Genomic DNA, 20741 nt, shown 5'->3' with positions numbered 1-20741 from the left:
AACTGACTACCTTCACAATAAATATAATTACTTTTGTACTACATACATTCTTACTCTGCTGGTATATGTGCAGTTTCACGAGCAAACCTTTCCTAGATTGGCATGCGGGTAGAGAGCACAATGGTCACAAAATGTGGCTTTTGCCAACTTCATCAACCATGCCATTGGGTTCAGGCAATCCAAGATCATAAACTGGGCGTAAGAGCATAGCATTGAGACGCCCTGCAAATTATCTTTCATAATGGTACTATACATAGACGCCAATTTCATGTTAAGCGCCAAGATCGTCTATGCTTCCCTACGGATTCACGAGCCCTTTGTGCCCTTCCATCTTTGCCCAGCGGCGTAACGGCTAGTGGTATGAGCATCATAGCCAACCCAATTCAACCCACACCTTATGCGTCGTCAACATCCATCGTCTCCGTCGGGGCCTCGGCCTCAGCCTCATCATCCTTCCCCTCCGCAACAGCCTCAATCCACTCCTTAACCTCCTGCCCATCATACAGCTTGAAGGGCTCAATATCTTGACTCCCCTTAAGTGCAACGCCAACAATACCAATACTAGTATTCTCCACCGTCAAATCCTTATCCTGCGCCAAACTCTCCTTCAACGCCCTCAGCCCATGCGAGACCAACTCCTCCCTGCTCGCATCAGCAAACGCCTCCGCCTTCCTCTCCAAGTACGTCCTCGCCATCTGACTCCTCGCACCAATCGCACACGCCACCATCTCCTGCGTCAGTCCACTGGGCTGAAACTCAAACAGGTGCGGCCCAGTCTCGTCAACGCCCACGACGATAAGTCCAACACCGTATGGGCGCTTGCCGTAGTGCTGGGTGTTGGTCTGGGCGCGCTCGCCGATGGCGGAGACGGCGCGCTCGATGGGGAGGGCGCGGCCGTATGTCAGGCGCGAGGAGAGCGATTGCGACTTGAGGAAGTTGGAGAGGACGCGGGCGTCGGAGGCGAGGCCGGCAAGACCGAGCCCGAAGTGCGAGTCGATCGCGATGACTTTCTTTTGGTAAGAGGAGAGCTCTTCTGCGTTGCGCTGGGAATGGTCAGTGAGGTTATTCGAGGGATCTGGGGGGGGGAGGCGAGGGTGAGACGTACCTTGAGAGCTACGAGGACGGCGTGTGTTTTGCTGACGAGACCGACTACGACGGAACCTTGCTTCACGGCCTCACTGGCATATTCGACCTGGAAGATGCGTCCCTGTGGAGAGCTTTGAGCCTGTTAGCTACACTGAAGCAACTTGAATATGTGGTGAAGTTGTCAGCTTACAAAGTGACCGAATCGTTGTCATAGTTGTTTCTGAACATCTTGGATGGTTCGCAGCTTCGGCCGCTTGGGTATCGACTATTAATTCCTGTGTATTCCTACTCCTCTAGCTTTGATTTATCTCGTGGTCTTAGAGGCGTAGCGTGCGTAGGAAGAATGATGTGACTTCGAGGTGGGATTGAAGCTGGTTGGTTATTGTCTTGTTGCTGGCTTGACAGCTCTCGTCCCAGGCAGCACAGGGCAACGCAGCACCTCAAGCTCCAAACGCGGTTAAGCGCGCTCACCATGCGTGGGTAGTTGTAGAGCCTTATACACAAGGCTGCAATCAGTGTGGGTTGAGGTTGTTTGAGCTAACCGCATCGGGTGTGCACGTCAGCTCTTGCGAGCCGCCGAGAGGCTCGCAATCGACATACAACAGACGTCAGTCACGATCCAGCATACTCTGTAGCCGCCGCGCTCCAATACGATTAAAACGATAGAGCACTGAGAGATACGTCCAATTCTATCGCCACGAGGAAACGACGAAAGAGACGCATAGCAGGTCCACACGTCACAACCGCCAAGGTGCCTACCTTCACAATGACAGCTGGTCTCAAGACCATCATAGCCCTCTCCTTCGTACGTCCGCCCCGAGCTCCACGGCCGTCACCTGCTAGATCTACTCCCTGCACCGAGTTCCCCACTAACTAATTCCAACAGGTCCTCGCCGTAGGCTTCCTCCTGGTCATCCTCTCATGCGCCCTCTGGCACGCCTACTACCCGCTTCTCGTCGTCGCCACCTACGTTATCGCACCTCTCCCGAACTGGATATGCTTGCGGTGCGCGAATCCTGACGACTTCGGCGCGGAGGGCGGCGGCAATGCGATTTTAGACTTTGGGAAGTTCGTTACGGGTGGGCTGGTTGTTATGGGTATTGGTGAGTTTGCATCTCTCTCATATGGATTGAGGGCAGAATGTTGTGTTGGTTGGGGATGAGAGGATGGGCTCCTGGGCCGGGAGAAAGTGGCCGTGTGGAGGGGTGGCGAATGCGTTTACAGAGTGGGAATAGAGGAATATTTGCTAACTGGTTATCTACAGCACTGCCGGCAGTACTTGCACACTCTGCAATTATCACCATCCCAGCCATGATAATGTCCATCATCGGCGGCCTCCTCATCTACGGAACCATCGTTACCTTCGGGATGTTCTTCCAAGAGGAGCAGGAGTTCTAAGTCGTAGGCGCGGCTTCGTGGAGGTAGACGCACAGGAAGGATTTCGATTATGGATGGGACGGAGGGATGTGGATATCAGAGGCACGATGGACTTGGTACCGTGTATCATTAGCATCATGTCACCTAAAGCGATCAATTTGCGAATTTAATGAATTGAAAACTACTCTACAAGGGTAATCGTTCTTACAATATATTGGGCTTTAGAGCTTCGAGGAAGCTGCGATCGAGCTTGCTTGGTAATCGTACTTTCCCTATATAAAGCTGGAGATCTCACGGAAGCTGCGACTGAGTCTGTTTGGTAATCGTTCTTTCCATATAGGGCTGAGGAGCCTGAGGAAGTTGCGACTGAGCTTGCTTAGAAATCGTTCTTTCCATATATAAGGCTGAAGATTTCAAGGAAGCTGCGATGGAGCCTGCTTGGTAATCGTTCCTTCCTTATATACTGCTGAAGCTCTCCAAGGAGCCTGCTTGATAATCGTTCCTGCCATATATATTGCGACCGGGTTTGCTTAGAAATTGTTCTTGCCATATATGGGGCTTGAGAGTTCCTAGGGCAGACTGTTGGTCGTGATGAAGACAGTGAGCATGCATGGATTCACTCTCAAAGCTTATTCACCCCGCTTGTTGTCACAAGAATAGTATGATTCATTCTTACGGTTACTACAATGGTCAAGATGTATGTTTCTACGATATTTATTTCTCTTTCTTTCCATCCAAAAGCAAGCATATACGCCAGTGGGTGCATCTAATGCGTGGCAAATGGGCACACTGCTGGTCTAGTAAAAATCGTAAGTCCGACTCCTAAGACCCCCAAAAACCCGCTATATGCAAAAACCCCAGCTACATAGTGATCCCCAAACTCCGTGATATGCATAGCGACGTCAAATCATGATAAAAGTGCTGAAATCGCTGGATGATGTCGCAGCTTATAGCGTCTTCCAGGCAAGCTTGAAGCGCCCATCGGCCGGCTTGTAGTCCGAAAGGAACTCAACAGCTTCTTGGGCTGTCTTGGCTGGGACGATGATGCTGCGGTTTGATTCGCGGACGAAACCAGCGCCGATCGAATTGTCAACCCAGCTGAGGAGACCATCCCAATATCCTTCGATGTTCAGGACTATTGTGCCGCGGCCGTGGATGCCAAGCTGGTTCCACGTGACGACCTCCATCAGCTCCTCCAGCGTACCATATCCTCCGGGGAGGGCAATGAAGCCCGAGCCCGGGCCTCCCTTCATGACGGCCTGTGCCATCATCTGCTTTCTTGTGTGCATGTCCTCGACGATGGTTGTTGTTCCGTAGGTAGCTTCGTCAGGAACGCCGTGCTTCCCTCCGTTCTTCGAAGGGGCCTTGCTATCTGGACCCTGCTCGAAGACGACGAGCGGCTCTGGAATAATGCCGTGCACAGAGTTTGGTCCGGACAGACTGACGAGAGTACGAGCGATTTCGCCCATCAATCCTACGGTTCCGCCACCGTACACCAGCTTGATGTTCTGCTTGTGGAATTCCCGCGCGAGGTCACGAGCCGCTTCCATGAATACTGGTGAATTGCCCGAAGAAGCTCCGCAGAAAACACAAATAGTTCTTGGTGGTGCGTCGTCGGTGGGGGCGCTCTTCAGGTCGAGAGCGATCTCCTCGGTCTGTGGCGCCACGATTCCGGCAGCGATCTTCTCGTTGAATGCGAGGTCTGTTTGTAGCTGGGCATCGAATGGACCCTTGTTGTCGAACATGTCGAGGGTCTCCACGGGACCCATGTTAGATGGCGGCGACATAGCTGAGGTCGGGTTTAGTCAGTGAGGTCTTGGAAGTAAGCGGGGTCGGGAAAATCTATCTCACCTGTGATCGGAATAATGCCTTGGTCTTATAGATGTGTAAAACGATGCGAGTTCAATAGTGTTGACTGGTCGATTTTGTGTCCTTCGTGGCGCGAGGTACAAAGGTGTCACTGGGTGTATTCTGATCTAGTGTGCAACTCGCCAGAAAAGGAAAACCGAAGAGCTCCAAGCGTGTATGTATGTGTAGAAACCCGAGGATGATAAAGTCGTAGTAGAATAGCAGTAAGGACCGTATAAATCTGTATATATCCCTTTGATAATTCGTTTGTCTTATGAGAGAAGATGAGTAGAGTATCGTTGGGGGCGACTCGGTGACTCTTATAGTGGCAGGGAAGCGGCGGGCGGCCGTCCAATCCAGACCGAGTGACCCAGACCAGAGGGACCCAATCTGACGTAGGACAGGCCACCGGCAACGGCGGCATAACGGTGTCTGACCAATAGAAGTCGAGGAAATGGAATGTAGGTGTGAACCCTGGGAGAGGCCATCTCCCATGTTTATCGCCACGTGACGTATTGATAAGCTCTTGGTGCTCGGTCTTCGCCACGCCGAGAGAGTACCGATAATAAATTATAATGTTTAGATATTAAATAGCTGCGGTAGATCTAATATAAACAGTAAATAAAATTATATTTGAGAAAATTGTTTACTACCACTGTTCCCAATCCCAATCGCAGGCTAGCGAGGATGATGTTGTGATGCATCCACTCACTATTAACGACTAACCTTACAGTGCCAAGCGACGATCTCTCTCGTCCTTCAAGAGCCTCATCAACGACAGCACTGTACATACGAAGCTTCATCCTTCAACCACCTTTGAAGATGGCTCCTCCAGCAGCTCCAGCTGCTGCCGCAGCCGGTAGTACGAGCCGCGTGAGCGTAAGTACCTTAACCAGCCACAATTGCGTAGGGTTTCGATGCTGACACCTTGCAAGCCATTCATCCAGTCTGCGGTTCAGGGAATCGCTATTTTTGTCGCCATCCAATTTGTCCTAGGCAAGTTAACGGGACAAAAGCCTGCAACGGCTACAGATGCTGCAGGAAACGTGATACCGGCCAACACCGGCGTTATACCTCCGTACACTGCGCGACCAGACAAGCTTGCACCAGGAGCTTCATACAACCCGATTCCGCAGCAAATCGCGCCAATATGGGAAGATAATGTCGCAGTGGACCTCATTATTGTGGTGTCCCCGACATTTGTGCATGAGCCACTTTCCAGAGTACCGAAGGAGCGGGTGGTTGCAGATGAGACCGCGTTTAAAATTGGCGACTCCAATGATAAGAGGGTCATTGACGCCGAGTTTGATGTACCAAAGGAGGTTCAAAACAACGGAACCCTCTGGGGTCATTATTACATTGGAAAGACCGGAAGCACGCTCGACCCCTCGGTCGCGGGTTATGATCCAGGAAACGCCTACCACTTCATCCGTCCTCTCACACAATATATTGCCAAGAAGAAGACCAAGAAGACCAAGAACCTCTTGTCTGCGGCGGATGAAACGGAAGATATTGATGAGGAAGACACTATCCAAGGCCCAATTATCAAATCTTTCTATCATCCAAACTTCACGATGTCGTTCGTCCCAAACACTGGAGTTATGTCGTACCCAAACATGCACCCTGCAGCTCGCCAGTTCACCCACATCGAGTCAACTGGAGCCCGCGATGCGACTGGACAGAACAGCTGGTATTACCCGGTCTTCTTCGTCAACACATTCTGGCAACTCCGCGCCCACATGGAAGAGCTAAACTCGACCGTCACTCGTCTCCCAATCCATATTGACCTGAACAACCAGGCAAACTGGCTTTATAGCATTATTGCAAGCATTGATGAAAGCCAGAAGGCGACTGCTAGGGCTGCTGCCATGGGAGGGCCATTGCCCCCTGGAGGCGGTGATGGCTCCGAGTTCGAGATGATTAAGGAGGTCCTTCTTGATACCAACATTTACCTGCTCAGCACGACCGTGATAGTCAGCATCTTCCACATGCTCTTTGAAATGCTCGCATTCAAGAGCGATATTGTAAGTTTACCCGTCGTGAACTATTCTAAATTGTTGCTAATTTCTCAAGTCACATTTCCGCAACAAGAAGGATAACGTCGGTATTTCCGTCCGCGCCATCCTTGGAAACGTGTTTATGCAAGCTGTCATCTTCTTGTATCTCCTCGATAACAACGAGAACACTAGTTGGATGATTCTAGCTAGTCAAGGCATGGGCATTCTGCTTGAATTCTGGAAGGTAACTAAGATGGTTAACGTACGCATCCGCCCGAACCCAAATTCTATCATGCCATACCGCATCGCTTTCGAAGACAAGCACAAGCTGTCCGAGACGGAAGAGAAGACGAAGGAATACGATGCCGTAGCATTCAAGTATCTCTATGCCGTCGCGGTCCCGCTTCTCATCGCCTACGCTGCCTACTCTCTCATTTACGAGACGCACAAGTCGTGGTACTCCTTCATCATCGCGACTCTCGTCGGCTCCGTCTACGCCTACGGATTCTTGATGATGGTGCCATCGCTGTACATCAACTACCGCCTCAAGTCCGTCGCACACATGCCGGCAAGAGCTATGACATACAAGTTCCTCAACACGTTCATCGACGATCTTTTCGCGTTCACCATTAAGATGCCGATGCTGCACCGCTTGGCGACGCTGCGTGATGATGTTATCTTCTTCGTGTACTTGTACCAGAGCTATAAGTACAAGGTTGATTACAAGCGCGTGAATGAGTTCGGACAGGGTGGCGATGACGAGGAGATCGAGGAGAAGATTGCCAACAAGCCGTTGACTACTCCGGCTGGTGGGGATGCGAGTGTCAAGATGGGGAATGCGGGGAATGCCGGCGAGGTGAAGGCATCGGGGAGCTCGAAGAAGAGTGGAGCAGTGAAGAGGAAGTAGTGAAATGCTTCTAGTGAGTGGGATCGAGTGGCAGAGTGTAAAAATTCCGAGATGCAGAACGAGTGCATACATAATGTCAGTATTATATTGGAAGGTATGTTTAATATGGTATATTATAATGCCGTTATAGCTGCGCAATGTGAGAAATGCTAGCTCCGGTAGACAGAAAATACATAAATCAATACACGCCAAACCTGCAACCCTCTTGAGGCTTTTCCGGCGAAGATCTTGCCATGGTGCACCTCACAGGCTAACCTTTTTAACCCCTGATATTTTAAGACAAGAAACGAAGAATACAACAGCCAGACACAACCACTTCATACCCTCCACGCCAACACCCCAAAGGTCCACGACCCTCTCTCGCCGCCCGAATAAAAACATCAACGAGCTCGCCCGTACATCCAGTCCAAGAGAAGGCCCTTATAAGTTCTTTGTGGGCTTGGTGACGCCGTCGATGACCTCGTATATCACACCCTTTGCAGCGGACGCGACATCGATGCGCTTCTCCTGTTTGGTTTGGGATGGGGTCTCAAACCCATCCGGCAGTTTATAACCCTCGGGTACCTTCCCGTCCTTGAGAGCTCCACCGCCGAGGGCTTCGGCGAGCTGCAGTAGTGCGCCCGCTAATGGCACCGCGTTTGTGGCATCTGCGGCGTCTTGGCGCTTGCGTCCTGAACCTGGAGGTTTCAACCCGCCGAGGCCCCCGGTAAGCTTCCCCAGTAGGCCAGCTAGAAGACCTTGGCGCTTGTGAGATTGAGATGGGGTTTCAAGACCGTCTGGCTTGTAGCCCTTGCTGTTCTCAATGGCTCCGGTGATCTGTCCCAGTACGGCGGCTACTGCCCCTGTGCCATCAATGCCGCCGCGCTTGCCGGATGGTGTCTTTTTGTCATCATGGATCTTATAGTCCTTTGAGTAGTCCTTCCCGAGAGCATCGCTGAAAGGGCTAAGTATCTGGCCTACTGTCTTCGTGACATCAATGCCGTCGTTGCGCTTGCCATTTGGCTTCTTTGCGCCATCTGGGAATTTAAAATCCTTGCTGTAGTCCTTGCTGAAGGCTCCGTTGACCGGGTCCAGTATTTCCGATACTGCCTTCGCGATATCAATGCTGTCACGCTTGCCATTTGGAAAGTTTGTGATGGGCTTGGCGAGCTTCAGTGCTTCGAGCAGTGCCGTCCCGACATCGACGGACTCGCGCGAGTTAAGTAGACCTTTGGGGTTTACTTCGTTGCCCTGGCCGAGGGCAAGGTCCACGACACTCATCAGTGTTCTCGAGACATCAGGGGCCTGGCGCTTACCGCCTGGGAGTTTTGCGAGACCACCGGTGAGCCCCCCCAGTGTGCTGGTCAATGTTTCGGTGATGTCGGCGGGCGCCTCGCGCTTTCCACCGCCTGGGAGTTTTGTGAGACTACCAGTGAGCCCCCCCAGTGTGCTGGTCAATGTTTCGGTGATGTCGGCGGGCGCCTCGCGCTTTCCACCGGTTGGGAGTTTAGTGATGTCACCGCCTGTGATCTGTTTCAGTGCCTCGGTCAACTTCCCCGCGATATCAGGAACCTGGCGCTTGCCACCTGGGAGCTTCGTGAGGCCGCCGCCGAGAGCTCCCGTGAGTTGCCCCAGGGTGTTGGTTACTGTCTTCGTGATATCGGCGCGCTTTCCATTGCCGGTTGGGAGTTTTCCGAGGCCCCCGGTGAGCTGACCAAGTGCGCCTTTTAATGTATCCGTAACATCGGCGGGCTGGCGTTGCTCAATGTTTGGGGTTGGAGCAGCGGTGAGGAGAGGGATGAGGATGAGGACCGTGGCGAGGTGGAAATGCATTTTCTAGACGCGTGTTAGAATGTTATCTGACGCGACAGGGAGTAGGATGCTTACGCTGGTGGTCGAGGGGTGTCGGTGGTAGACTCGTGGTTGTGGATTGTATCCTGTCGATTGTCGTAGGGAGGTCGATGAGATGAGAATCCGTAGTCTTATATGGTTTATTTGGAATCCCCTTTCGCCAAATGTCTCCCGAACCTGCACCGAAGTTGAGTAACGCAGGCAATTTCCTCGCGTCAGACATTTTTACGAGTCGGGTGACTGAGGATGGATTGCTGCAGTTGATGATAAGGCATGTGAGACGTTTGTGTGAGACGGCTTCATTGTTCCGCGCAACTGGGGTGCATGCGACCCCTTGAATCCCCAAAGGGGCGGGATACATTTTATTTACTGGTGTAGAATGTAATTGGAGGTGAAATACTGTACATAACTCCAAGTAAAAATAACATGTTAAAAATAATTATTTGCGGCCTTAATGTATTATTCTCCAGTTTGTAGTCCCAGGTCCAGTACACGAGGGATTGTATTTCAAAGCCCCGTAAGGTCGCCGCCCTTGGGGGGATTTAGATCCTGAAAACAGGTACAAAAGATGAGAGCGTGGTAAGGAGTAAACTGGGGGTGGAGAGACTTTGCATCTGTGGACGAGGTATTTACGCGTTTTTGATATAAAAACTGGGATGTCGAAAGTGGCATATGACAGTAAGGAGGGTAGTTATCGTCGCTCTGTATTTAAATTATACCTTGAGGTATTACACACCTTAGGCATACAGTAACTACATTGACATGTGCCGAAAGGATTGAACACAGCAGTTGCATCAGTATGCCTGACGAAAAGTTGAAATGTGAGACTTTTGAGGCATTTGAGATGAGGCGAATGGGAAAGCCGTGTCGCTATCACGTCGTACGATGCTTGGCCCACCCCAGAGCAAGTTTCTCAGCTGGGAATGATTCGCGGATGACAGTATAGTAACACTTCACGAATCAAGTTTAAGCGTATTACTGACCTGCAGGTACCATGCCGCATTAGTCGTCATGCAGGGATTCTAACGTATGTGACCATCACTTTACGGCAGATGGCCTCTTGTGATCCAAGTCGCAATCATTAGGAGCTAACAAAAACTACGTGGTCGGTGAGCAGTCGTAGTTAATTTCCTTGGAATTATGTATATAACTTTTTTTCTACTGATCAAGCTGGTGAAGCTTTACGTTGTGAAAATACGCCCATCAGTTTGAATAAGTTTCTCATCTCTCTCATCAAGGCCAGATGCATTTACAAGCTGAGAATACAACGTAATGAACAGTATGTGGTTTTAAAATACTGGTAACTAATCCAACAATAGGCAAACTGCTCCTTATTCCTTGGTTGCAACCAAACGACAAATGATGTACTCTTTGATAGGCATGCTTGGACGTCTCCATGCTTCAACCCTGAGTACACAAAGGGCTTCTATTTAAACGGGAGCGGCGCCAGGGGCAGCTCCGGGGACAGCTCCAGGGGCTCCAACCCCCCCCAATAGGCCACCAAGTTTGGCAATAGCTGAATTTAATGCCTCGCTGACATGGATTGTAGTATGTGGTGGGTTGCCGTTATTTTTACCATCCAGCGCAGCAAGTGCGAGAGGCGCGAGGAGGAAGATGACTGTGACGTGGAATTTCATGTTCTATAAAATAGTTAAGACTAGATGGCTGGAAACGGGGAGGGCGAGCACTTGCGTTGGTGGCGAGGTATGTTTGTGAAGGCTTTCCAGCGAAAAAAGAAATTGGTTTTGGTTTCGAGAGATAGAGGGTAGAGGGTGTGTTGAGTTTATATCGTTCGTTAAGCACCAGATCGGGCAGCCAGAGATTCTAATATAGCTGGCCCTCTTGGCCTCTCAACAGGTCTCAGCAAACACCCACAGTTCAAAAAGGGGGTTGTCCAATGACCCCTGATAACCGACGGCCTGCTGCAGTTGAGAGGCAACAACGTGAAACCTCCTGTCTGACGATAATTCCACTACAATACAACAATGCGACGTTGGCCATCTTCATTACCGGCCTTCCGTGAAAAGGGGTATCTAGTATCAAGCATTTATTGATACATCGTCATACGTGACGCGGGAAACGGCTGCACCAAACTACGAGTACGATATCTAACCCCATAATAATGTCTAATAGAAGAGTTGATGTTTGGCCATTGTTGGAACAAGTGTGGTTACCATGTAATTTCATTGCTGTTTGGAGAGCTGTACCTCGCAGTGGTATGTAATATGAGAAACATTCACCATCACAGTGCAGATGCAGAGTTTTGCGGTCTCACATCGCGACGCAGTAATTTCCAGATTCGCGCGACGTGTCGTAAAATCGAATTTCTAAAGCATGCAGATCTGCGATCCTTTACCCCGCCATCGCAGCGCCCTTAAATCACCAGCGGATGCACCGCAGACCGACTACAGTTAGGAGTCGATCTTTATGAACTGTTGTGATTATCCTTTTCGTGTTTTCGTTGGCCGAAACGCATACCGATCTCACGAAAATGAGGCATGGCACCAAGCCTCAAGAGGCCAATGACCCGGGTCAGTCACCGGCAATCTGCAAGCCCAAAACCTAGACACATTCGACGTGAAGTTATTGGCCTGATATGACGGGAAGAACCTTCTTCATATTTGCTTAGCTCTATCTGACGCGTGATATGCAAGCATAACGCGAAACTCGCGTTTCTGTCTCTCATATTACATTTCCTCCTATTTCCTTCTCCCTTGCCGCGTTCCACGCGTCCAGATTACCACTGTCCCACCCGCGTTGGCACTTCTCTGACATTCATCGGTAGTCTATTCTCCCCGCCACGATTGCACTGCCTTGCCACAGCTCCTCTAGAAAAACCTCCACCACAAAAATACAACGATGAACAGAATCAATCCACCTATCGGCCCGTACTGCTTCATAAGCAGCTCCCAATTAATCCTTACCGCCGCCCTCTTATACTTCTTACTATCATCCCTGAGCCTGGAGCTCATCTCCCCCATGCGCTCCAGGCTGTCTCCTCGGTACAGCAGATCCTCGATATTCTTCGTCATCACCTTCGTCACGTCCTGCAGCTCCGAGTTCAGCTTGTCCAGGTTCTGTGTCGCGCGCGTGTCGGAGTACGTCGCTTTCGTACGCTGGATGAAGGTGTCAAACTCCATGAAGGCATATGGTCGCAGAGAGGGTGCGGTGAGTTGCGCGTTTGTGTATGTTGAGCTGAACTCGGAGGAGAGGTCGGATAGGTAGGTGAAAGCGAGCTTGCGGGGGTATGAGCGCTCGCATATGGCGATGTAAACTATGCTGTTGACGATGAGGTAACTGGGGATCGTGTATCAGCTTTGTTGTCCTCTGTAATGGCAGTGCCGAGGCAGGTTTCTGCTCACTGTAATGTGTAGGCCCCGCTTTCAATACTGGCTTGTGGTTCTGAGTTGCGGTTTAACCGCCTCAGAACCATCTTAACGTTTGATTTGATTTCCGTGAGGGCATTCTCAGTCTGTTAGGTCTGGTCAGTACCGTTTCGCATAGTTCAAGGGGGTGGTGTACGAACAGCCTCGTCATCGATCGATGCGCATAGCATGAGCCCTAAAGAAACACGTTAGCATAGGTTTCATTGGGCCTTAGAATTGAGAATTGGCGGTGCGTACCATCTAACCTCGCGATCTGCGTTGACTTGATCATCTTTTCCGTCGTTGCTCGTATCTTGCAGAATATTAAAGGGTGACGACTGAATAAAGGCAAACGTAGCACAACTATAATAAAGAGCTCTTTCAAGATGTGCAATTTCAACTCAGGAAATGCAGTGGCTTTGATTTACTGATTGGCCTCCCCAGGCTTCAGGACAGATAGTTTGGAGATAAGCCGCATGGGCCAAGTCCTGCGGGCTGGCGAGCCTGGACCTGGGTGGTTGTTGGCACGTGACACATATATATACTCCTCACTTAACTTCATGAAACAGCTCATTCAACTAAGCGTAGGAGTAGAAACAAGCTTCACCAGCGACCAGATCCACTGGAGTACAAAAAGACTCTCAATACTGCAAAACTAACAATATCGTCTCCAGATACTCTCATGACTGATGCCCTCAGCGTTTCTCTTTGAGTCCGGCGACGACTTGATATTCTACACGCGCGCTTATGAGAAGCTCCTTCGCGACAAACGCGCCGAGGCCCGTGCATTATCCGAATATGACCAGGATGTTGGGGGATGTCAAGGTGAGTTCGTCACGATCCATGTGTTTGCTCTTGTGACTTTCATTTCGTACATATTGTCCCTCAAAAACGTCTAGCGATTTGTGCCGAAGCGCCGTTTATACTCCCAGAGTGGAGATATTCTACTAGGAGTCTAGCTGCTCCATTAACATTTCCTACTTTCATGCGTCTAGAGATTATGGCTACGCCATAATAGCGGTCGAAAATAGAAGGAGAATCAACCAAATCCAACATTGAGTCCGATGCAAAGTCTGCTACAGGCGAAATGTATGCGTCCAATGATGGCTCGGAGATGCCACATTCCAGTCACGGGGATGAAGCTCTCGCAGACTTAATGGACAGCATGGAAGAATTCGTTGCTGAAGACAGCACTGATCACGATGCTAACAATTTGACAACTGATCAGAAGCATGAGATGCCTGGTTCACGTCGCTCACAGTGTACCAGCGCCACTGAGGAGGCATCAGATACTGGGCCGCTATCCGCCGCGATTTCTGCTGTCAGCCCTGCAAAGCGTCCACAGAGGAACCAGGCAAGCTCGCAGACTGCTAAGAAGGCCAAGAAGGCCAGAACGGGCATTTGGAGTGTGGAAAATGTTCTCCAGAACCCCAAGTCTCCGTTGGCCAATGCAAACTTAAAGGTCCGTATGGCTCATGTCACCGCTGGAGATATGTGCTGATCAAGGGCAATAGGGGCTCTTTTCAAACCCGGAAGCTTGGAATATCCTTGACAAGGAAACCAAAGCTAAGCTTATTAGCATGCTACCAGAAAACTCGCATGTTATTGATGAAATTGAGGGCGAACTCCGCATTAGTGAAAATTTCTTGAAGTTTGATCAAAACTGGGCCCATTACCTGGGTCGTGCTCAAGAAGACATTGCCGAAGGCCGCAACGAGCCCAGATGGCTTGAGGAAGCCGCGGCAGCATCTGAACAGCGTGCAGATGGAGAGTTTGATGATAGGAAAGATAACGAGTACGAAATGTTCTGGGGAGTAAAGCAGAAGCTCCAAAGCAACGTTCTTACAGGGCTTTCTAGCTCCATAAAGTTCGATGACCTGGTCACCCGTGAGCTTATCAGACCTGGTGACATATTCTTATTCCAGAGAACCATTGGCAAAGTTTTTATCGAGAAAGAAATCAAGTTTATCGAAGTCCAAGGTTCGGGACACAAAAGGGTCCTACAATGCTCTTTACCACCAGGCGCCTCAAAGTTTTCAAAAGGCGACGAGGATATAATCACCGAAATCAATGGGCCTGAGCGCATGTGCAAAGCTGCCGTAGAGGCCGATGGCCGTGTGGAGGGAAAGCTACCAAATGGCAACTCCTGGAAGACCATTCGCGTCTTGCGCAACAACCAAGACCTCGGCACTCTTTGGGATATTCGCCAGGCTCTTCACTTTTCACTTCAAGGAGATGATGACTGAGAAATATCAGAGTCCATACGGGAGGATACGCGAGTACAACTATCATATGCAAACTCCTGGTCTTACGAGTTATATTGTGCTCTAGTTACTGGTCGTCACGAATGCGTGAGTCTATGAATTCTTGAAGCTATTTTCAGAGGCTACACCGAAATTTTCACAGTAGCTACCATACAAACCGGAGGACCTAGGCCCACTCGATTGCATAACTTCTCGCTTCTCACAATTCGTCGTGGCCCTCCTCGCCACTGGCTTTCCCGGCTTCCAGCTCCGGCATCGCCATAATCTTTACCACAAGACTGGTCCATCCGGTGAAGTGCTGGGTTCGCTGCCCGTGTCCATCTTCGGGGTTGTACTGCTCCCATGCGAATCCGGTCTCTTTCCAAGACTTATACACGTTCGAGACGAGATTGTGGCGGAGACGGCTGTAGATGCTGCCGGCTTGCTTGGCATGAGGGGAAGTGGATGACTGCGCTATTTTCTGTGCAAGAGTTAGAGTGGCACAGGGTGACAAAGGTGGAGGCAGGAGATAAAACGGGGGAGAAGGGGGGGGGAGGCAAATGGAACTTACGAGTAGTTCTCGCACAGCGAGGTAGTTCATATTCATCCAAATCGGACCTCTCCAATAATTCTCATCTGTGCCGTAGAACTTGTTTGACTTGCTCAAACTGCGGATTCCAAAATCAGTCCACAGCTCCTCTGGGTCCTCGATGAGATCAAGAATAGCGCCTAGACGTGGGCTATCGGGCTCTATCAGTCCAGTCAAGAACGGGAAGATAGAAATGTATCCCTTATGGCACACCAGGACGTCCTCCTCGAACTCATCAATAGTCGCATCGCAGAACGTCTTCTCCTTCTCGCTCCAGTGCAGATCATCGATGTTGCGCAAGATGCCGTTCGCGTTACGCGTGAATTCGGCCACATCTTGGGTTTCGCCAAGGTAGGTAGCGATGTTCTTAAGAGACTTGGCCATCACACCCATCCACGAGATGAGGTCGACGTGGAGCTCTCCAGGGTGGGGTGGCTGTGGACGAGGATAGTCATCAAGACCAGAGGTGAGGACGTGTTGCACGGTGCGGCCGCGCCAGCGGTACGCTTCCTTTGAGGGGAACGCCTCTCTGTCGTACGTCGCGAGATCGCCAGATTGGGTGCGGCGGAACCAATGGTACTGTTTCTTCAAGAGCGGATAAATTGCCTGGAGATACTGGTTCGCGACTTCAGGGTTGTCGGTGTGGGCGCTGTTGAGGCCCGCTTGGCCCAGCTTGGGAGATTCTTCCACTGTGATTGCGGACTCATTTGGCTTCGAGAGACGCTCAACGAAGGCGTCGAGAATGAAAAAGAGTGTTGGGGGGTTGGCATAGTGCGGGTACTGGACTTGGAACTCCGGAGGGACCTTGCTGCGAGCCTCGTTGCCGAGGATTTGCTCGCGGCCAATCCAGCCTTCGCTGTCCATCAGATTGAACCAGCTCTTAACAATTTCGAGGGCGACATCCATATCCCAGTCGGCTATAGGCAGAAGGTGGAAACCTTCGTCCCAAAGAAATCCACGCGGGAAGAATGGTCGCGAGGGGACGCTTGTGTAAAGCTCAAACGGGCCCTCGAGCTGCTCTCTTCTCTTCGCCCGTGCCTCGGCGGCCTCTTCCCAGAAACCCTCATTCTCCTCGTCGTATTCTGGGGCGTAAGAGCGGTCGACTACTTCGTCGCCCTGGAAGTATCCAATGCCTCCAAAGAGGTTGGAGAACATGCTCTTGGCAAACTGGACGTATTTAGGTCCGTTGTATGGTGCCTTCAAGTCAAATACATCGCCGAATTTCTCTACGAAAGAGTTGCTCGCCGATTCTATTCCCTCCGTAAGATCTTCGCTGGTAACCTCCTTCGTAGCTGAGCCACTGGAAAACATGATATCGAACTCGAATGGTCCCTCGAATACTTTCTGGACCATCTGTATATTTCCACTTCCCGCATCGTTGGGTAGTGTGTATACCTGCCATGGGGGCGGCATGGCCTCAACTGTGTATTTCTCCACATATCCTTCGATCTGGCCCTTCAACTCTTGGTAAAAGAGTGGCTTGATCTGCCATAGGTTTTCCTCTGCAGCGGTCATCGAACGCACCATTGTTCGGTCCAGCGGCTTGTCCTTGTATGAATCGTGAGTTTCCGTTGGATGGCGGCCCTCTCCTTTCGTAACGAGTAACTTGTATTCTCCAAGTCCAGCAGAGCTTCCCTTCAGCGTCACATCGCCTTCGTATCCCAATTTGTCGGGCTTGTTCTCGACTTCCAAGCTTCCAAGCCCTTCTAATGTAGCATAAAACACCATGGCCGTCATCAACATATCTGGTGCATCTTCTCGAGGCGTCCCCTTTACCCGCACTCCCCAACTGCCGCCATGCTTTCCACCTGGGATCTTGACGAATGAGGTTGTGATATCAATATTGTTTCCCGCGTCATGGACAGTCTGCTGGCCGCCATTGCGAACGTCATACTCGTCCCAGCCATATCCCACCATCCCTTCATTTTGTTCGCATGTATGTCTGAAATCTACACATATCACAGTCAGCAATCATCCAGGGTCCATATTCTAAGCCAGAAGCATTGAAGCATGCTGACTCTGCTCCAGAACATACTGTGCTGTACATCTTGAAAGTTATCCACCTTCGCCCACATAAGCCCCGCCGAGAGACTCTTTGGTATCTTCGGCCTCACTCCAAAATATAGATTGGGTTTGTATGGGCCCCATAGCAAGCTCTCGTTTGAGGCTCGTCCTATCTCCCCAAGAAGGATTGACGGGTCATCTTGGGCGGTCACGTGCGGTGTTAAGGAAAGGCTGAGTATAGCTGCAGCCGCTAATGTTATGCACACCATCTTGAAACACAATTATAAAGAATTGACGTTCCCCGAAAGTTGTCTTTGGACGGTCTCGGTCGTGTTGACACGTTTGACGAACCCCACTCAGCCTTGCCTTCAGCCTCGCCAAAACGTCATGTCACGAACCGAATCACGTGCGGGCAATACTCACGTGCCCTTCAGTGCCAAGACGGAGGCATGTCGGTCCGGACAAGACACGTAGAACTATATACGTAGTAGGAACGCGGACCTTCGGAGGAGGGTCAGCGTTCAGTCTTCGTATCAATAGACCAGGATTCTACGTATATTCCTTCCCGTGACTTCCCACTGCCCTACTCGCCAAGAAGTCCTTTACACGTCACCAGGGGAGCTTCCAACAATTAACGTGAGCACCAATCTTCAAGACATGCTCGAAATTTAACATTCAATTTTGTAATTTATGAAACTTGGGGTGTCAAATAATTTCATTGTAAAGTCTTTGGTTATCTTGAAAAAATACGCTGCACGCTATGCATTCGAAGCACCAAATCGTCCACTATGTCTCCCTGCTAGGACTGAGCGGCCTATTGAACCCTCCAACTCTGTTCATATACTGCCTGTACTCCGTCTTCTTCTCTTTCCTGATCCCACCAATATCATTCCCCAATACTTTCTTCTGTTTTGTAGTTCCGAATCCTCCAAAGCCCATCATTGCCTGCATGGCTGCCATTGCATCATCCTCAACCTCAATATCGTCCTCCTCGCCTTCTTCAACGCCCATCTCGTCGGCGGCAATAAAATCGGCTGCTTTGGGCTTATTCTTATGGCTTGTGCTCTCGCTGGTAGCAGCTGAATCCGGTTGTGCTGGGCTCTGTCCGCCAGGATCTCTTGAACCCGCTCGGCTGTCTGGTCGGCCAACTTTGAATGCTACTGGGGGCGTGGCGTTTCGGCTTCCTTGTCGGCTTCCCTGTCGTAGTGGAATCTCCTGCTCAACTACACGGGCCATATTTGGGTGCACAGCATCTCCAGCTGGTTCTCTTTCGCGGGAACGTTCTCCACGCGGGCTTCTGCTACGGCGTTTCGAGTCGCCTTCTCCGTCTCTCCTTCTGTCACGCTGACTTCGGTCATTGTCTCGAGCACCTCGATCATCTCTATATTGCCTCCGGTCTCCATCCCTGTCCATATCCCGCGGACCATGCCTGCCTCTGTCATCTCTGCGCGGGTCGTCTCTCCGTCCGCCGTCCCGATCTCTGCGATCATCTCGTCGTCCACCACCGCGGTCGTAGTGCTGGTTGTCGCGGCCATGTTCACGGTCTCGTGGGCGCTCGGGAGTTCTTGATCTGTACGATCTATTTCGGTCGTTGCCACGGTCTGGCCCTTGTCTTCCACCGCGCTTGTCGCGAGGATTTCGAGAGTCAACGGGTGCGCGATCGGAGTCAAAGTCTCGCCTTGGGCGTTTATATGGTGGCTCTGCCATATTCAGTTCGGTTCAGAGAGTCAATGGAGGTGGTATGTTGTTTGGGGAGGTTAGGAGTGAGGCTGCGAGGCTGTCGCCCAGTCGCTTGGCACAAATATTTACGGTTGCACGTGATCTTGATTCACTTTATTGCACTTTGGAATCACCATGAAATATAACTGACGATATCAAAAAAATTAGAAGTAAAAGTAGCTTTTTTATTTTGCGGGATTTGTTTCCTCTAATACTGGTGATTTGCCTCTTAATTCTAAATCTCGTCCTCCTCAGGATCCCAGTCATCCTCCCTCCCCATCTCATACAAAATTCTCCCCCCATCCCCTCCACCACTTTGTGCATCAAAATACGGTAGCACAACCCCCTCCCTGTCCTTCTTCTGCTTTTCTGTCAGGCCAAGGCTAAAAGTCGATTCCGGCTCCTCGTCTTCATCGTCCATGGCTCCCTGGCCATCACCAACTTCCGGTGCTGCATAAAGAGGATGATCATCCAACAAACAGATCTTGCTTCCCGCAGCACCAGGACCAACTCTCATCTTTCCACCTGCCTCCAGCGAAGATGGCAGTGATGCCGATGATAGAGCCAAAACTAGAACTTCCCTCACTCCCCGTCCACTCTTGCGTCGAATCTCCATCTCAACGACCACACCCTGTACTTGCTCGCCGAGGCTTTTCCGCCCGATAATAACGCCATCCCTTCCCTCATGCAAACCAAAGGTTGGTTCTGGTAAACTGCGATCACGTGCGCGCTTTTCTTGCACGGCGTGATCGAGCGAGGAGACGCGGAGGATAGACGTTGCCAAGTAGGAAAGAGTAGTTAGTGGACTTGGGGCATATGGATTTGGTGATTTCTGGGTGGTAAGAGGGATGTCAAGGTGGTATGTGGCGACGATAGAGATGCCCGGGAACAAGAATGACGACAAGAAGCCCGGTAGAGAGGATGAGGCCGAAGCGGCCAAAGAATAGAGCGTATCAATAATGACAATAGCTTCTGTAATACCGTTAGTTTTCCGCTTGGTGGCTGGGCAGCTCAGGACTCACTGGCACTCGGTGTTGGTGCAGCAGCACTGGGCGGCGGAGGCAGGTGCGTCAGAATCTCCTGTTTGAGAGCTGCCAATGGCTTGCCATGTGCTCTGATGACTACGTCGACCTGTGAAGGCGACTTCAAAGTCTGAAATGATACATATATGACTTTGGATTTGGCAATCTGTATGATGATCAGTAAACATGCCACAAGAAACCAGGCAAACAACGAGCTCCCCAGACGCCTGCAACGGCACAGTACTCGTACTGGCAGTACATCGCAAAAAAAAATCCTCCTGTAAAGTTTGGACAGTTACACGTCCAAACTTTACAGGAGGATTAAAGCAGGTTCTGCTATTTGACTCACCTTTGCCCTTGTTATGAACTCGCGAACGACCGGCTGTGATGACTGTTCTAACGTGTCCAACAGCAACGTAAATGGACTCGCCCCATCACGAAGGTTCAGTAGCTTTTGAAATAGTAATAAATTATGTGTTCTCCTCTGCGCAATTGCTGATGGGGCCATTTTCGTGGTAGTATGGTTCTTGGGTGACCTGTTGGTGGAAAGATGAGATTTTCGAAATATATTCCGATTTTTGACAATTACCGGATTTTATTATTTAGCCTCAATACATAATATGACACCCAACAAATTTAAGACTTTTAGCAATAAAAATAAATAAATAATAACTATTACATATCTCAGATGTGAAGGTAGTAAAATACAAATTTGGAACCTCTAATTTAGGGAAAACAGGAAGGTCTCGTTTGA

The 20741-nt window shown here is 50.4% G+C and overlaps 10 protein-coding genes across 10 annotated transcripts; 3 read left to right on the top strand and 7 right to left on the bottom strand.

Annotated features, from left to right (window-relative positions):
- Window positions 1-9: 9 nt before the first annotated feature.
- Window positions 10-1563, bottom strand: VC83_00335 (uncharacterized protein). The gene is made up of 3 exons (XM_024464029.1): window positions 1277-1563; window positions 1106-1217; window positions 10-1043 (listed from the first exon to the last, which is right to left on the bottom strand). The coding sequence occupies exons 1-3, from the start codon at window positions 1312-1314 to the stop codon at window positions 396-398; spliced, it is 798 nt and encodes a 265-aa protein (XP_024328414.1). The 5' UTR covers window positions 1315-1563; the 3' UTR covers window positions 10-395.
- VPS55 (vacuolar sorting protein) lies at window positions 1540-2683 on the top strand. The gene is made up of 3 exons (XM_024464028.1): window positions 1540-1891; window positions 1973-2189; window positions 2351-2683. Exons 1-3 carry the CDS (start codon window positions 1853-1855, stop codon window positions 2482-2484), a joined length of 390 nt encoding a protein of 129 aa, XP_024328415.1. The 5' UTR covers window positions 1540-1852; the 3' UTR covers window positions 2485-2683.
- A 452-nt stretch (window positions 2684-3135) lies between these two features.
- Window positions 3136-4588, bottom strand: VC83_00333 (uncharacterized protein). Its single transcript, XM_024464027.1, has 2 exons — window positions 4315-4588; window positions 3136-4252 (listed from the first exon to the last, which is right to left on the bottom strand). Exon 2 carries the CDS (start codon window positions 4248-4250, stop codon window positions 3411-3413), a length of 840 nt encoding a protein of 279 aa, XP_024328408.1. The 5' UTR covers window positions 4251-4252; window positions 4315-4588; the 3' UTR covers window positions 3136-3410.
- A 342-nt stretch (window positions 4589-4930) lies between these two features.
- Window positions 4931-9436, top strand: VC83_00332 (uncharacterized protein). The gene is made up of 3 exons (XM_024464026.1): window positions 4931-5190; window positions 5247-6335; window positions 6385-9436. The coding sequence occupies exons 1-3, from the start codon at window positions 5134-5136 to the stop codon at window positions 7213-7215; spliced, it is 1977 nt and encodes a 658-aa protein (XP_024328409.1). The 5' UTR covers window positions 4931-5133; the 3' UTR covers window positions 7216-9436.
- VC83_00331 (uncharacterized protein) lies at window positions 7636-9027 on the bottom strand (the record flags this gene model as incomplete). Its single annotated transcript, XM_024464025.1, has 1 exon — window positions 7636-9027. The coding sequence occupies one exon, from the start codon at window positions 9025-9027 to the stop codon at window positions 7636-7638; it is 1392 nt and encodes a 463-aa protein (XP_024328410.1).
- Window positions 9437-11655: 2219 nt separating the features above from the next.
- On the bottom strand, window positions 11656-12847 carry SEC22 (SNAP receptor). Its single transcript, XM_024464024.1, has 4 exons — window positions 12669-12847; window positions 12572-12606; window positions 12408-12517; window positions 11656-12342 (listed from the first exon to the last, which is right to left on the bottom strand). The coding sequence occupies exons 1-4, from the start codon at window positions 12700-12702 to the stop codon at window positions 11874-11876; spliced, it is 648 nt and encodes a 215-aa protein (XP_024328411.1). The 5' UTR covers window positions 12703-12847; the 3' UTR covers window positions 11656-11873.
- Window positions 12848-13208: 361 nt separating this feature from the next.
- VC83_00329 (uncharacterized protein) lies at window positions 13209-14656 on the top strand (the record flags this gene model as incomplete). Its single annotated transcript, XM_024464023.1, has 3 exons — window positions 13209-13235; window positions 13639-13872; window positions 13925-14656. The coding sequence occupies 3 exons, from the start codon at window positions 13209-13211 to the stop codon at window positions 14654-14656; spliced, it is 993 nt and encodes a 330-aa protein (XP_024328701.1).
- Window positions 13258-17564, bottom strand: CWH41 (Processing alpha glucosidase I). Its single transcript, XM_024464022.1, has 3 exons — window positions 17278-17564; window positions 15225-17191; window positions 13258-15134 (listed from the first exon to the last, which is right to left on the bottom strand). The coding sequence occupies exons 1-3, from the start codon at window positions 17513-17515 to the stop codon at window positions 14874-14876; spliced, it is 2466 nt and encodes an 821-aa protein (XP_024328700.1). The 5' UTR covers window positions 17516-17564; the 3' UTR covers window positions 13258-14873.
- Window positions 17565-17795: 231 nt separating this feature from the next.
- On the bottom strand, window positions 17796-19147 carry VC83_00327 (uncharacterized protein). The gene has a single exon (XM_024464021.1). It carries the CDS (start codon window positions 18951-18953, stop codon window positions 18033-18035), a length of 921 nt encoding a protein of 306 aa, XP_024328705.1. The 5' UTR covers window positions 18954-19147; the 3' UTR covers window positions 17796-18032.
- Window positions 19142-20677, bottom strand: VC83_00326 (uncharacterized protein). The gene is made up of 3 exons (XM_024464020.1): window positions 20337-20677; window positions 19988-20153; window positions 19142-19937 (listed from the first exon to the last, which is right to left on the bottom strand). The coding sequence occupies exons 1-3, from the start codon at window positions 20493-20495 to the stop codon at window positions 19201-19203; spliced, it is 1062 nt and encodes a 353-aa protein (XP_024328704.1). The 5' UTR covers window positions 20496-20677; the 3' UTR covers window positions 19142-19200.
- Window positions 20678-20741: the final 64 nt, after the last annotated feature.

Source organism: Pseudogymnoascus destructans (assembly GCF_001641265.1).
Source record: "Pseudogymnoascus destructans isolate 20631-21 unplaced genomic scaffold scaffold_1, whole genome shotgun sequence".
Lineage (NCBI taxonomy): Eukaryota > Fungi > Ascomycota > Leotiomycetes > Thelebolales > Thelebolaceae > Pseudogymnoascus > Pseudogymnoascus destructans.
This window is presented reverse-complemented; position numbering and strand designations above follow the sequence as displayed.

Coding starts and splice junctions, on each gene's coding strand:
- VC83_00335 (XM_024464029.1), bottom strand. CDS start 1,314: ATGTTCAGAAACAACTATGACAACGATTCGGTCACTTT. Junction 1,218..1,276: donor GACAACGATTCGGTCACTTT/GTAAGCTGACAA, acceptor ACAGGCTCAAAG/CTCTCCACAGGGACGCATCT. Junction 1,044..1,105: donor CCGTCCTCGTAGCTCTCAAG/GTACGTCTCACC, acceptor GACCATTCCCAG/CGCAACGCAGAAGAGCTCTC.
- VPS55 (XM_024464028.1), top strand. CDS start 1,853: ATGACAGCTGGTCTCAAGACCATCATAGCCCTCTCCTTC. Junction 1,892..1,972: donor CCATCATAGCCCTCTCCTTC/GTACGTCCGCCC, acceptor TAATTCCAACAG/GTCCTCGCCGTAGGCTTCCT. Junction 2,190..2,350: donor GCTGGTTGTTATGGGTATTG/GTGAGTTTGCAT, acceptor GGTTATCTACAG/CACTGCCGGCAGTACTTGCA.
- VC83_00333 (XM_024464027.1), bottom strand. CDS start 4,250: ATGTCGCCGCCATCTAACATGGGTCCCGTGGAGACCCTCGACATGTTC.
- VC83_00332 (XM_024464026.1), top strand. CDS start 5,134: ATGGCTCCTCCAGCAGCTCCAGCTGCTGCCGCAGCCGGTAGTACGAGC. Junction 5,191..5,246: donor GTAGTACGAGCCGCGTGAGC/GTAAGTACCTTA, acceptor ACACCTTGCAAG/CCATTCATCCAGTCTGCGGT. Junction 6,336..6,384: donor TCGCATTCAAGAGCGATATT/GTAAGTTTACCC, acceptor TAATTTCTCAAG/TCACATTTCCGCAACAAGAA.
- SEC22 (XM_024464024.1), bottom strand. CDS start 12,702: ATGATCAAGTCAACGCAGATCGCGAGGTTAGATG. Junction 12,607..12,668: donor GCAGATCGCGAGGTTAGATG/GTACGCACCGCC, acceptor GTGTTTCTTTAG/GGCTCATGCTATGCGCATCG. Junction 12,518..12,571: donor CATCGATCGATGACGAGGCT/GTTCGTACACCA, acceptor CAGACCTAACAG/ACTGAGAATGCCCTCACGGA.
- CWH41 (XM_024464022.1), bottom strand. CDS start 17,515: ATGGTGTGCATAACATTAGCGGCTGCAGCTATACTCAGCCTTTCCTTA. Junction 17,192..17,277: donor CTTTCAAGATGTACAGCACA/GTATGTTCTGGA, acceptor TGATATGTGTAG/ATTTCAGACATACATGCGAA. Junction 15,135..15,224: donor TCGCTGTGCGAGAACTACTC/GTAAGTTCCATT, acceptor ACTCTTGCACAG/AAAATAGCGCAGTCATCCAC.
- VC83_00327 (XM_024464021.1), bottom strand. CDS start 18,953: ATGGCAGAGCCACCATATAAACGCCCAAGGCGAGACTTTGACTCCGAT.
- VC83_00326 (XM_024464020.1), bottom strand. CDS start 20,495: ATGGCCCCATCAGCAATTGCGCAGAGGAGAACACATAATTTATTACTA. Junction 20,154..20,336: donor AGTTCATAACAAGGGCAAAG/GTGAGTCAAATA, acceptor ATCATCATACAG/ATTGCCAAATCCAAAGTCAT. Junction 19,938..19,987: donor TGCACCAACACCGAGTGCCA/GTGAGTCCTGAG, acceptor ACGGTATTACAG/AAGCTATTGTCATTATTGAT.